Raw genomic sequence first — 12,474 nt, 5'->3', positions numbered from 1 at the left:
TATATTTCTTTCAAGAGAAAGCACTAAGGTCAAATAATAAGGGTTGCACGTTAGAAAGTGAGCATAGAGAGGGCTAAAGCAAATTTCAGTCATTTCTATTGAGAATTGATGACATGCTAACATGCTAGCCACTTGAAACCTAAAACAGTGATTCTCAACTGGTGGATGGGGACCCAAAAATGTAGCTAGTAAAAAAATAACTTGCATTTGTATTATGTTTTTTTTTAGAACAAAAGTCCCCCATAGAACATACAATGTTGGGTAAACATTGAAACAAGGAAATGTTACAAGTTGTCAAGCTGCTCTGTAAATAAATGCTATGCAGCTCAATCTTTTGGCTAGCAGACAACAAAGGTAGCAATTTGCTATTCGCAGTATGCCAAACATTTAAAACTGCGTTTTAAACTAGTACATATCTTTCTTGTAATCTCACAATCAACAAAAACATCCTTGTATAGTTACAGTTGCATTATACAAGTGACCCGACGCATTGCACAAGAATAATGACGGTTAAGAAAAAAAGAAAGCGACGATCATCACTCACCTACACAGGATTGGTGGTAGCGCGCCACCTACTGGCACGAAGTGGAACATCCTCTCATGGGTCAAACGCGCGAGTTTTATGCAAAAATTGTTAATTTTTAAAAATATGTTTATTTCCGGTCACATGTTTGTCAGTAGACATTCAGTGACCGCTCACAAAGTAGGACATCTCAAAACTACATAGTAAAAACTCATTTTATGCACCAAACAGCAATGGCTTGTATATGATGACACTGCAGGGAGTACATGGAAACATTGTATAATTTATTTGACGCACCAAAAATCAGAACGGCCACATATAAACTAGTCGCAGGGACAGTTTAGTTTGGAAGGGCGGTATGGGGTGGCTTTGTGACGTCACAAATTGAAGACCCAGTCATTTTCTTGGAACGGAAAACACCACTTTAGGGATGTTTTTGGTGAGGAATTAGCATTTAACCAAATAATCAAACAGTAAATTTGCGAAAAGTATCTCCTAAAAGGCACCTGTGTTTGAAATTGGACTGGAGCCTTGTTGGCAATGTCAAACAAGCTCTGTTTTGTTATGCACATCAATTTGCCAAGACTACATGGTGATCTAGTAACACGGCGGCTATTTCACAAGGGGATTAACGAGAATTTATGAGACTTAATTAATGTACAGCATGGAGCGATGTGAGAACTTGGCCACGGGCTGGCCAGAAATGCATAATTCATGTGCAAGCAATTACACGTTCTCCATTGCACGGGCCTCTTGAAACTGTAGATGGATTTATTTGGGGAAAAGGAGAAGAGGAAGACATTCTCAAGTTACTGAATCTGAGCTGCAATTTCAAAGTGGAGCATTTCACAGAAGTAGTTGGACAATTTTCTTTTATTTTGTAAAATAGATGCTACAGTCGTGCTGTAGAAGTGCACCAAGAGACAAGAAAGGGACACACAAGTAAGGCAAAAAAACGAAATTATTTGCTGCGGTCCTATCGAAGAAACAACGATTAAGGGGTATTTGGTTGACTTCTCAGGCAAAGGCGTCACCTTTTAAGGCATAAATATTTTGGACCTCCACGGAAAAGTCAGCTCCTAAACATTGCAGTGCATGTACAGCGCAAGTACACTGTATTCATTTGCAGCAAAACGGGGAATCCCAAAGTGTCGCGTGTCCTTCAGTGGTCATATCACGTTTTGTTCTGACATACATTCGACGGACAGTTTGAGGGATGACGAAAACAAGTCTGGAAAATTGGTCCATCGCGACTGGTTCACATCAAGGCAAAAAAAAAAGTCGCCGTGTATGCGCTCTGTCCTGAATCTCTTCAAAAAATATACTTTTGCGTTGAAATATTTTTGCTTGGAATAACATTGGCGTCAAAGTGGACATGATCCTCTTGCGATCTACCAGAAGTTCTGGAGATGAATAGGAACCATGCAAACAAGAAAGCATGATCGCATATAGTAAAAACTCACAGTGAAAAGTTACAGTATGCTTCGTCGTAGGAAAAGTTCAGCAGTCTGTTTCACTCACTCACATGTACACACACACTCTCACGTATGCACACACACACGCACGTCAAGCATATTGTTTGCACTCGTTATCTGTGGCCATTTCGTCCACGTGTGTGCGTGCGTGTGTGTCCCTCAGTGACTTGACGGCACAAACACGATTAAATGAGCATACTTGGGACAGAGTCTCAGTGTTGTTCTTTGGTCGTGTTCTTCCTTCATAATGTTTCTAGCTTATCCTTTTTGTACTGTACATCACTAAAAATCCATCTGCACAGAAGAAATAAAAATAAATTAGGAGTCCAGAGAAAATACTTGTACAGCTCACACACAACAAGCACACTCCCGTCCTAAGGCAACTGGGCTTTGTGCTCGCTTGTGCAAAAAAAAAAAAAAGCCTTCAAACACCACCAACAGAGCCCTGTGTGTGTGTGTGTGTGTGTGTGTAGGGGACAAGACACTAACAGCATTTGTCAACCCTGTGGGGTGTTTTTTTTTTTTTAAGGGTCCATGGTTAGCTGCTAGGGGGGCCACTGGTCAGGAAATAAGTCGTCATTTCGCCTTTGCCCTTCACCTTGACCAGTCCTCTGCAGTCCAGCTGGTAGCCGTTGTTGGCCAGCACGTGGTAAAGGTCTGTGGTCACCTGGGAAAGAACATCCAAATGTTGACACATGAATTTAAAATAGCTTTTGAGCAAAGCATCTGAAAGCTCCTATACATTGTAAAACGAGGCCTACTTTATCTACAGTGACACTTCAGTTGTGCTCTTCTTTGATTTTAAAATCAATTTAGTCATTAAAAGCAACATCCAAAGATGGATCGCCTCAAGATCTGTTTGTCCCTTTCCAATGGAGAAAAATGGACTGTACAACAGGTGGCAGCATTGCTCTGTTACACTCAATGGTTCTTCCTTGAGGCAGTGGAATTCATTTATAAACTTCTCAGTGTGTGTATCTAAAAGTGTGTGTATGTTACCTGAATGTAGTCTGGTACCCCGGTGCTGTCCATGCGACTAGCCACATTGACCGTGTTCCCCCAGATATCATATTGGGGCTTCCTGGCTCCAATCACCCCGGCCACGACTGGTCCCATGTTCAGCCCTGAGGAGCACAACCCAGTAATTTGTCATAGACATATAACTAAAAAAAAAAAAACTTTCCGAATGGCAAAAAGCTGGAGTAAAACAAATGGCAGAATCCAAGCTGTAAAATCGACACAGCTTACCGATTTTCATCTGGAAATTGTTGAAAGAGTGCTCGTTGATGTATTTCATCTGCTCCCTGAGCCTCATGGCGTAGTCGGCCAGCGCTAGGATGTGCGAGCGACCTTCTCGGTCGTAGCTGGAAACGTTGAGGCCGGAGGCGGCCATGTAAGTGGAACCGATGGTTTTGATTTTTTCCACCTGACGGAATCTCTCTTCACTGATGATCTGGGAAGCAGAGGTTTTATTTAACAATAACAATAAGACAATAAAACAGGGAAGCTGAACCTACTGAGAGTTTAAAAAGTTGCTTATGCAACTGAAATTTATCATCAAATAGTCAATTATTCAGCTAAAATATTTTTTGCTGGACTATGAATGCAAAAAAAGAAAATCAAACATTTCATTTAATAAACAAAACCAAAAAAACGGTTGGGTTTCTTTTTTACATAAAGTATAATCACATAAGATTTACAATAAAAACGGCACACAAAATAAAAACCATCTACATCTAAACACCAACATTTTCAACCAAGAAATGGAATATGAAAAGAAAGCTAGCATAATGCTAACATATAATGTAAAACCTCATAGACGGGCTAATGTAAATTAGCATAGCTGGAAATGCAAACAACTGGTGCAGCAACACACAAAAACAAAGCATATTAAAAAAAGAGTGACATCTTCTAACAAGACCAACTTGTAATCCAAGTCAAATCATTTTGTCCATCACCCTCATACCTCATCGAAATCAGCGATGATCTCGTTGAGCAGCCGGAGACACTCGACGCCCTCGTTGTTGCCTTCCAGCTCCACGTAGAACTCGGAGAAGTTGCAGATGGAGGCAAACATGACTGCCACGCACTCGCACGACTGGTAGTACAGCTCGTCGTTACGCCGCTCGCGAGCCAGGAAGTGGGCGGCGACATCTTTGGGCAGGATGTTGTGGAGCAAGCGGCGGTTGTACGCCTGCAGCTCCTCCATCTCCTCCTTCTCCTCTGTGGCCTGGGGAGGGGGGACAAGGCAGAGGGTTTACTTTCTGTTTGCATACTGGAGGGAGTAGTAGAAGTACAGAAGATGCCCTCAATTTAATTACCGTATTTTACGCACTATAAGGCGCACCGGATTATAAGGCGCACTCTCGGCTATTGAGAAAATTGGAGGTTTTTAAGTGCGCCTTATAGTGCGGAAAATACGGTATTTCTTTTTTAACTTGTATAAAACGTTTCTTAAAAATACCTGCAGCTTCCAGAGGAAGTCGAGCCGTGCGGTGGACTCCACCTGCTGGCCGTGCAAGTACAGTGCCAGGACAAAGACGGTCAGGATGACAGGGGTCATGACCTTCAGCGGCACTTTGGTCACACTCTCCAGGCTGTGGCAAGAGTTCACCAGTTCATCATCGGCATTAAGAGAGGCATCAAAAGACAACAAGTCCACTTACCACTGTTCCGCTGTTGCATTGAAAGCAGGCCTGTAAAAAACAAAAACAGCAAATTAGCTTTCCCGTCACTGCGCTGTAAAAAAAACAGACACGGTTCGTGTTGTTTGTTGACTTACAGCGAGTTGGCTTTGACCAGCAGGTCGGCGTTGTCGAAGAGGACCACCTGAGGCCACTCCACCAGCAGGAGAAAGACGAGCTGGATGAGCAGCGTGAGCGCTAACTTCCCGATGCTGCTGATGTGGAGGAACACCGAGCAGACCAGCAAGGTCAGCAGAACGCTGTAGCTGAAATACTGCAGTAGGGGCGGTCCACCGGTCAGCCACACAATGCACAGCAAAGTCAACATTAAATTCATCAGACCAATTTTTGGACAACCTCGCTGTCTTCAGACATACGGAATAATGGACACGACATAAGCAGCAAATTGAAAACTAACGAGACAGACCTGAGGGAAAGGGCAAGGTATGACCTGGCCGGAACACACGTTGAAGCCGTCCTTTGCCGTCTTGGTGAGGTTGTGTAGCAGACAGAGCGTCACTGTCGTGTTCCGCTGCTCCTCAGCCACGCAGTCCTTCAGTTCAGTTCTGCTGCACGTAAACTAGAAGATCAGGAATTTTACATTAGAAAAAACGTTAGGCGATAAAGTACCGTATTTTCCGCACTATAAGCCGCACCTAAAAACCTCCAATTTTCTCAAAAGCCGACAGTGCGCCTTATAATCCGGTGCGCTTTATATATGGACCGATATGGTTTCGTGGATGAGGACTAATTTATTAAAGTAAGCTTTACGTGTTTATTTTGTGTGATGTGTGATATTAACGTTTGCGCAAGGTTGAGTTATTGATATATTGTTATTGTTTTCACTATTTCGAGTGTTACTATATTGTGATTGCGTTAACGTTTGAGCAACGTTGAGTTATTTATTCTACGCGCCTTATAATCCGGTGCGCCTTATATATGAACAAAGTTTTAAAATGGGCCATTCATTGAAGGTGCGCCTTATAATCCGGTGCGCCTTATAGTGCGGGAAAATTGGTAGACAAGTTGGCTTTTTGTGGGCAGATAATGTACGAGCTTCAACACACACACACACACACACGCACACGCACACACACACACACACACACACACACACACACACACACACACACACACACACACACACACACACACACACACACACACACACACACACACACACACACACACACACACACACACACACACACACACACACACACACACAATGGTATCCAGGTGTACTGCCATCAAGTAGCGCGGCAACCAGCGTCATAACAAAGTGGAGGGAAACTTTTTAATCTGGGAACTTTAGAGATAATATTGGACAATGTGCAAGCACGGGGACAAAGTGCACATGGACTCGAGTCGTCTCCCTCTGCCTGTGAGGCAGACGTCCGAACCACTCATCCACCGCGCAACGTGAAAAATGACCTACCGAGAGTCATGAATCAATTATGAGCGAAACCAAAACATGCCAAAGCGTACCATGTTAGCAAAAGAAGCGATGAAGAGGAGGAGGATGGTGAAGACCGCCACCATCGTGCTGTTTGCGCGGGACTGCACGATCCTCTTGGTTAGCGTCTGCAAGGCGACTGGGAATAGCTTCGAGATGGACAGACAGGCAGATAAAGAGCGGACGCCACGTTAGCTGCAATCGCGCGACTGCCAGATGGTGAGATTATGTCTCGCTTACTTTGATGCAGGAGTAGATTGAACAGATGAAGAGGATGTTGGTTAAGATGATGAAGATGCTAATATAAAGACCCAGCATAAGCGGCGTTCTGTGGAAGAGACGAGAAAAAAATTCAAGAAGCTCATTAGGGCGGATGTTAAACTCATCAAGTTGATGAAAAGTCCAAGATGGGAAAGGCGAGAGCTGCTTACATTTTTAAAACGATCATCTGAATGATACAGATGCAGCAAAAAACCAAAAGGGTGCAGGCCACGTAGCCGCCGAAGCCGTCGTCCACCTTTTTAGAGTACTGACGACGAAACACAAAAAAAAAAAAAATGACAACCAAGTTGAAAGCAAAGGTGTGATCTAAAATGGCTGCACGTACTTTTTTCTCCAGTTCAGCAGTTTGAAAGGTGAGCAGGAAGTTCTTGACGTGGTCTTTGCGTAGCTGGTCGATGCTGCGAGCGTCGATGGCTCGGCCCAGGAACTCATCCACTTCATCTTCGGGGTTCAGGGCCTCCTGAGCGCAACGGCTTCAAAGGACATTTCCATCATGGGTTAGCAAGAAAACAAAAGAAAATAATCAGTAAAAAAAAAAAAAAAGACTCACTTGTCCTTGCTGGATGCTTCGTCGATACCCTGCGAAGAAAGACGAAAACCGCCAAATGGAGATTACGGTGTGGCCACACAGAGCAGCTCAGACATGCGCAGCTACATAATCCCCAGGAGACACGCCGATGTTTTAATTAATGCTCGGAGGTTGCAAATTACAGACTGTCTTTGCCGCAAGGGTGCAAATCCCGCAGAGACGAAAAGGAAACGAGGAGGAGGCCAACGATACTTGTTCATGGAGACTTTCCAGGGAAAAGATGTGCTGGGGAGGCGGCGACGCCGGCGGGATATGCAAATTCACCTATTCAAGGATTTTGGTTTAGAAACTGCCATCTGTTATTTGCAGAAAACTTGCCTGTTTGCAATTTTGTGTCGTGAGGCAAAAATAAATAAATAAATTAATTAAAAAAGTGGATTTTTTTTGACATTTTTAAGGCAAACTATTGCTATTTTTTTCCCTTGGAAAGATAACAATAAAATTAACTGAATTAATGAACTGAAACTTGCCTGTTTGCAGTTTGGTGTCGTGAGGCAAAAAAAAAGGAACGTTTTTTGACGTTTTCAAGGCAAACTATTACTATTTTTATCCCTTGGAAAGATAACACAATAAAATTAACTGAATTAATTAACTAAAATTAAATTAGATGAACACATTCTGATGACTTCAGGTCATTTGCTGTAATATTCACATTTGTTTTGTTTTGTTTGGAGAATCTCACCATCTGCCTGAAGACTTTGGACTCCTTGGTTCTGGCGAAGGATCTATCAGGCACCCAACGCGGCATCAATCCCTCGGCGGAGTTTGCGCGCGCTCGCTGCATTTTCGCCATCATGGCTTTCTCCTCTTTCTGAAAACAAACATCCAGAAGATTCTGTAGCCGAGGCAAACGTGATCCTTTGCGTCATTTTTGGAGCTCTTCAAATCAACCCACCCTTTTCTGACTGCAACCGAGCACCAAAAAAGTTTCAATGTTGTTCTCTTTCAAGTAGGCGTTCCTCTCCCCTCCGAAGCCGGGCTCTACTTCGTAATCCTCGTTGAGGTATTGAAGAGTAGCTTTGGTGATGTGGATGCGTCTACGACACACATGCACAGAATCAGAAACTGGACTACGGATGGCAGCACACAAGAGCGCCGAGCGGGTTTGAGGAACTAACCCGGCCTTCCCGCCGGCCTCCATTTGATTGGCGAGCGTCACGTCGTTGGACCACACGTCAAACTGCCACTTGCGTAGACCCAGCACGCCGCAGTGGACGCGCCCGCTGTGGATGCCCACTCGCATGTTGACGTTGACGCCCGTCACTTCTCTCACCAGTCTGCCCACAGATGACATGTTAATGGTTCAATCGGAATAGCCAGCCTGGGTTGAATACAGTAATCCCTCGTTTATCGCGGATAATTGGTTCCAAAAACCACCGGCGACAAGTGAAATCCGCGAAGTACGGTCACCAACAAGAAGTACTGGGCAGGCTGACGAGTTAGCGGAAAGATGCTAGTTTGCGATCGTGCTAACACGCAAAAACGGACTTCTAAAGGAATGTAAACAAACATTTGGAGCAATACTACATTGTCCTAAAGGTTAGACACGTTTCCTCAATTTAGAAGTTTTATTTTGACTTTTAAATGTTTTTTTAATTTGGAAAAAAAATCCGCGATGTAGTGAAGCCGCGATAAACGAAACGCGAAGTAGTGAGGGATCACTGTACTTCAATGGCGACTATTGTGCTAAATTGACAAAATAAATCATGTTATGTTTATTTTGATCCAAATTAGGGCTGAAACGATTCGTCGAGTAATTTGAATAATTTGATCTTTTACAATGTTACAATGTTGGTTGTGCAGTAAAGAAGACATACAAGAGTAAAAATCTTGAGAAAAGTCTTAATATTAAAAAAAAAGACAGAAGCATGTTTTATCCGATTACTCGATTAATCGATGTAAATAATCGCTAGATTACTGGAATCAATAGCTGCAGATTCTGCATCTGTCTTTTCGGCTTTTCGGATTCATCTAGTGACGCATGTAAAAAAAAAAAAACACATCACATGTAAACAGTTGACTCAAGATCGTCAGTCAGAATGATTTTAATCGGTATGATAAAAAAGTCTGCATCTATCAGCCAACCAAGTGCCAAGTTCTAAAATTGCCGAGTTCAGTCAAACTCCAGTTAAGTCATGTGACTGGAGGCACCCCCACCTCTGGTAACTGATGATAAAGATGCTTTTTATTTACTTTATAAATGTGCCAATTGTTCATTCCCCAATTTATCTAGTTTTTATCATTCACCTAGGGCACAACAAACTCAAGTACTCACAATGGGAGGTTTTAGAAGAGCATGAAGAGAAATGACAGGAAACGGCGTTGCAACTGACTTACGAGATGGCTTCGATCATATCCACGCCCATCTCCACGCAGCAGTGGGCGTGGTCAGCCCGAGGTTCAGGCAGTCCCGATACACAGTAGTAGCAATCCCCCAGGATCTTGATGCGGAGGCAGTGATTCTCCTGCATAGTAGCCAGGACATTCGGAATTACTGCCTATGCAGATGTCATCTGCTTCGGGGTGGAATTGTGACAGCTGTTGTAGCTAATGTACCGTATTTTCCGGACTATAAGGCGCACCTAAAAACCTAAAATCTTCTCAAAAGCTGACAGTGCGCCTTATAGTCCGGTGCGCCTTATATATGGACCAAATTTAAACTAGCCCGAAGCATTGTGTCATGAAATCAATCATAAGTGGCCCGCTGAAGACTATGAATCATGAATCAAAAAGACTATGGATCATTATTTTGTGATTATAAAGTAATTTGTTGCATCTGAAGTTGAAATAAAAAAGATAAAATGGAGACTGATTTGATTTGGATTAAAAATCTGACATGATGCATTAATGGTGCGCCTTATAGTCCGGTGTGCCTTATATAAGGACAAAGTTTTCAAATGGGCCATTCATTGAAGGTGCGCCTTATAGTCCGGTGCGCCTTATAGTCCGGAAAATACGGTAATGTAATGAATTGTAATGTAATATAATGTAATGTAATCTCATCTATATGTAAGAGATGACTCATCAGATTCATTTCAGTGTAAGTGATGTGTTGCGCAATGCCCCTCTATCAGGGTCACATGACCTCTGCGGTTGTGCAGGCTCTCACCGATGCCAATTTATCGAAACGGGCAAACAGCTCGTTGAGCGTCATGACAAGTTCCTGCGCCGTGCACTGAGACGCCAGGCTGGTAAAGCCCTCGATGTCTGCAAACAAGATGCTGCATGGAAACACACACGCAGACACACACACAGAAACAATAAGCATGGCTAACACTAGCGTAGCACTTAAGCTACCATGTGAACAAACTGGTCACCAGTTAATGTTTGGGCACATTTAAACAAATAATGAACTGGCACCACACTATCGAATTTGGGTCACATTTAAACGGAGACCAGGCTGCGACCTCGTTTCTTTGTTCCCGATCGTCAATCGCCACGGCAACCTTAAATGCACATCGCACGACTAATAGGCGGACTGTTCAGGCTGGTTTAGTTGCGCTCGCATGGGGTGAAAAGAGTGCTCGGCCTGCAAAGGTAAAAGCGTGGAGAAATCACAAATCTCATTTTAGTTGATCTTTTCGCTAATCGAAAAAGCGAATTATTTGCATCACGTGGACGTTTTTCCGTGCTTGTGTCGATCCATAGTAGCATGTTAGCGTCATTGAAGACAAAGACTCTGCCCTGATATTGAATTGCAACCAGTCCATCGTGGGAACTAATACAAAATAATGAATGAGTTGACAATCATGAGTAATATGCATCATGTGACATTTTGGAGGGAATGTGCCAGCCGCTGGTGTTTTTAAGCATGAGTGTGCTGACTTTACCTAACATTGTCATGTTTTTGAATGTAGATCTTGTGGAACATCATATCTTCTTTCTTGGCATTGATGTCAGCTTTCATCTCCATGGCGACGTGCCTGGGAAGCACTGACAGTAGGAGGCGCTCCTGAGAGAAAGCGAGAGAAATGAAAGAAGAGGCGCATTTGCAACGTTAAGAAGGCGCAATGAGTCACGTTGCCTCGTCAGCGTGTGTGTGTGTGGGAATGTGCTACTCGAAAACTCGCTGATGCGTGTTATACCGCTAAACATATTGTCGACCTGGGAAAGCTGAGACAAATGAGATGGCACGTGTTGCTCTTTTGCATGCGCGTGCGTGTACCTGCTGCTGGTTTTCTCTCTGCAGGTGAATTCTGGCCTGGATGTATCCTCGGGTTTCCTGGAAGGCTTGTCTCTGGGAGACTTCAGCGGGGTAGTGGGTGCAGATCCCGATCATGTTGGTGCACAGGAAGATGACAATGTTGGCACTTATCTGTAAACACGTCATTATCGGGTGTGATCAATACATGATTTATCAACTTTGCTAAAAAAATACGAGGCTGAACTGAAATGCTGTTGAACTGGTCAAACATTGGATGTGAGACTTGAAGTTCCTATCTCAGAAGACATTAGGCGGAAGGCAAACTATACCCTGAACTGGTCGTAGGGCACGTATAACGTTCATTAACAGGCTCCTGCAGAACATGAGGATGAACGGATCATTTGAATCAGGTGTGTTTAATGATGGAAACTTGGAAAACATGGAGAAATGCGAACCACGCGGACTGGAGTTTGGCGCTAATAAATGATTGGCTATTTCCGAGGACCTTGTCAAGCGCTTTTCTACATTTGCAATTAAAACCTTGACAGGTTGGAAGACAACCACTCTCCCAGTGATTTACACAATCCTCATTTTTAAAAACTCTGATCCCAACGTGATTTGAACACGCAACCTTCTGATCTGGAGTCAGACGCGCTACCATTGCGCCATGAGATCTGTCCGGGGTTTCACGAGGTGCAGGCTTCGATGCCTGTACCTAGGGAACAAAAACATAATAGCAGCAGCTAGGGTTTCGATGTTTTGCTCAAGGAAACTTGGACGTGGTCAAAATGGCTGGGAACCAAACCTCTGACCTCTGTGTTGGGCGACAACAACTCTCAAATGTATCCACACAGTCCTCATTTTTAAAAGTAGTGACCCCGACGTGATTCGAACACGCAACCTTCTGATCTGGAGTCAGACGCGCTACCATTGCGCCACGAGATCAGCGTGCTCTACTTGGCTGTCATTTGCCATCCGAGAGGGTCTTGAGCTGCTGCTCTTCCATATTGAGAGGAGCCAAACGAGGTGGATCAGGCATCTAATTAGGATCGCTCCTTTCGGCTTCCCCTGTTGAAGATGCTGACTGGGCGAACCGGCTCCAGATAAGCAGTGAAAAAAAATGGATAGGACAAGCAGCCCACACAGTCTCCATTTTTAAAGATCATGACCACGACGTGATTTGAACACGCAACCTTCTGATCTGGAGTCAGACGCGCTACCATTGCGCCACATGGCCAATGTACTTGTAGTATTATTGGATGGATAGATACAGCTTCAATTTATATGTAGAGCATGTCCTGTCCTGTACCCAGGAAAAAAA

The 12,474-nt window shown here is 43.7% G+C and overlaps 1 protein-coding gene and 3 non-coding genes across 4 annotated transcripts in view; all 4 read right to left on the bottom strand.

The window, feature by feature from the left end:
• Positions 1-1,378: 1,378 nt before the first annotated feature.
• LOC119139207 (adenylate cyclase type 6-like) overlaps positions 1,379-12,474 on the bottom strand; it is a 33,649-nt gene continuing 22,553 nt past the window's right edge. The window contains exons 4-23 of the mRNA XM_037279697.1: positions 11,175-11,324; positions 10,840-10,961; positions 10,119-10,230; positions 9,347-9,474; positions 8,128-8,286; positions 7,905-8,046; positions 7,692-7,820; positions 6,971-6,999; positions 6,746-6,893; positions 6,570-6,667; positions 6,379-6,466; positions 6,171-6,287; positions 5,110-5,262; positions 4,781-4,956; positions 4,665-4,694; positions 4,463-4,595; positions 3,965-4,228; positions 3,247-3,451; positions 2,998-3,122; positions 1,379-2,665 (exon numbers count right to left, since the gene is read on the bottom strand). Of these exons, the coding sequence (XP_037135592.1) occupies positions 2,537-2,665; positions 2,998-3,122; positions 3,247-3,451; positions 3,965-4,228; positions 4,463-4,595; positions 4,665-4,694; positions 4,781-4,956; positions 5,110-5,262; positions 6,171-6,287; positions 6,379-6,466; positions 6,570-6,667; positions 6,746-6,893; positions 6,971-6,999; positions 7,692-7,820; positions 7,905-8,046; positions 8,128-8,286; positions 9,347-9,474; positions 10,119-10,230; positions 10,840-10,961; positions 11,175-11,324 (2,637 nt within the window). The 3' untranslated portion in view covers positions 1,379-2,536. The remainder of the gene's footprint in view (positions 2,666-2,997; positions 3,123-3,246; positions 3,452-3,964; positions 4,229-4,462; positions 4,596-4,664; positions 4,695-4,780; positions 4,957-5,109; positions 5,263-6,170; positions 6,288-6,378; positions 6,467-6,569; positions 6,668-6,745; positions 6,894-6,970; positions 7,000-7,691; positions 7,821-7,904; positions 8,047-8,127; positions 8,287-9,346; positions 9,475-10,118; positions 10,231-10,839; positions 10,962-11,174; positions 11,325-12,474) is intronic.
• trnaw-cca lies at positions 11,757-11,828 on the bottom strand. The gene has a single exon. It is a non-coding gene; the product is annotated as a tRNA-Trp (tRNA).
• trnaw-cca lies at positions 12,027-12,098 on the bottom strand. The gene has a single exon. It is a non-coding gene; the product is annotated as a tRNA-Trp (tRNA).
• On the bottom strand, positions 12,319-12,390 carry trnaw-cca. Its single transcript has one exon. It is a non-coding gene; the product is annotated as a tRNA-Trp (tRNA).

This window comes from Syngnathus acus, chromosome 2 (assembly GCF_901709675.1).
Source record: "Syngnathus acus chromosome 2, fSynAcu1.2, whole genome shotgun sequence".
In the NCBI taxonomy this organism is placed as follows: Eukaryota; Metazoa; Chordata; class Actinopteri; order Syngnathiformes; family Syngnathidae; genus Syngnathus; species Syngnathus acus.
The sequence above is the reverse complement of the archived record's forward strand: the minus strand, read 5'-3'. Positions and strand labels throughout refer to the sequence as shown.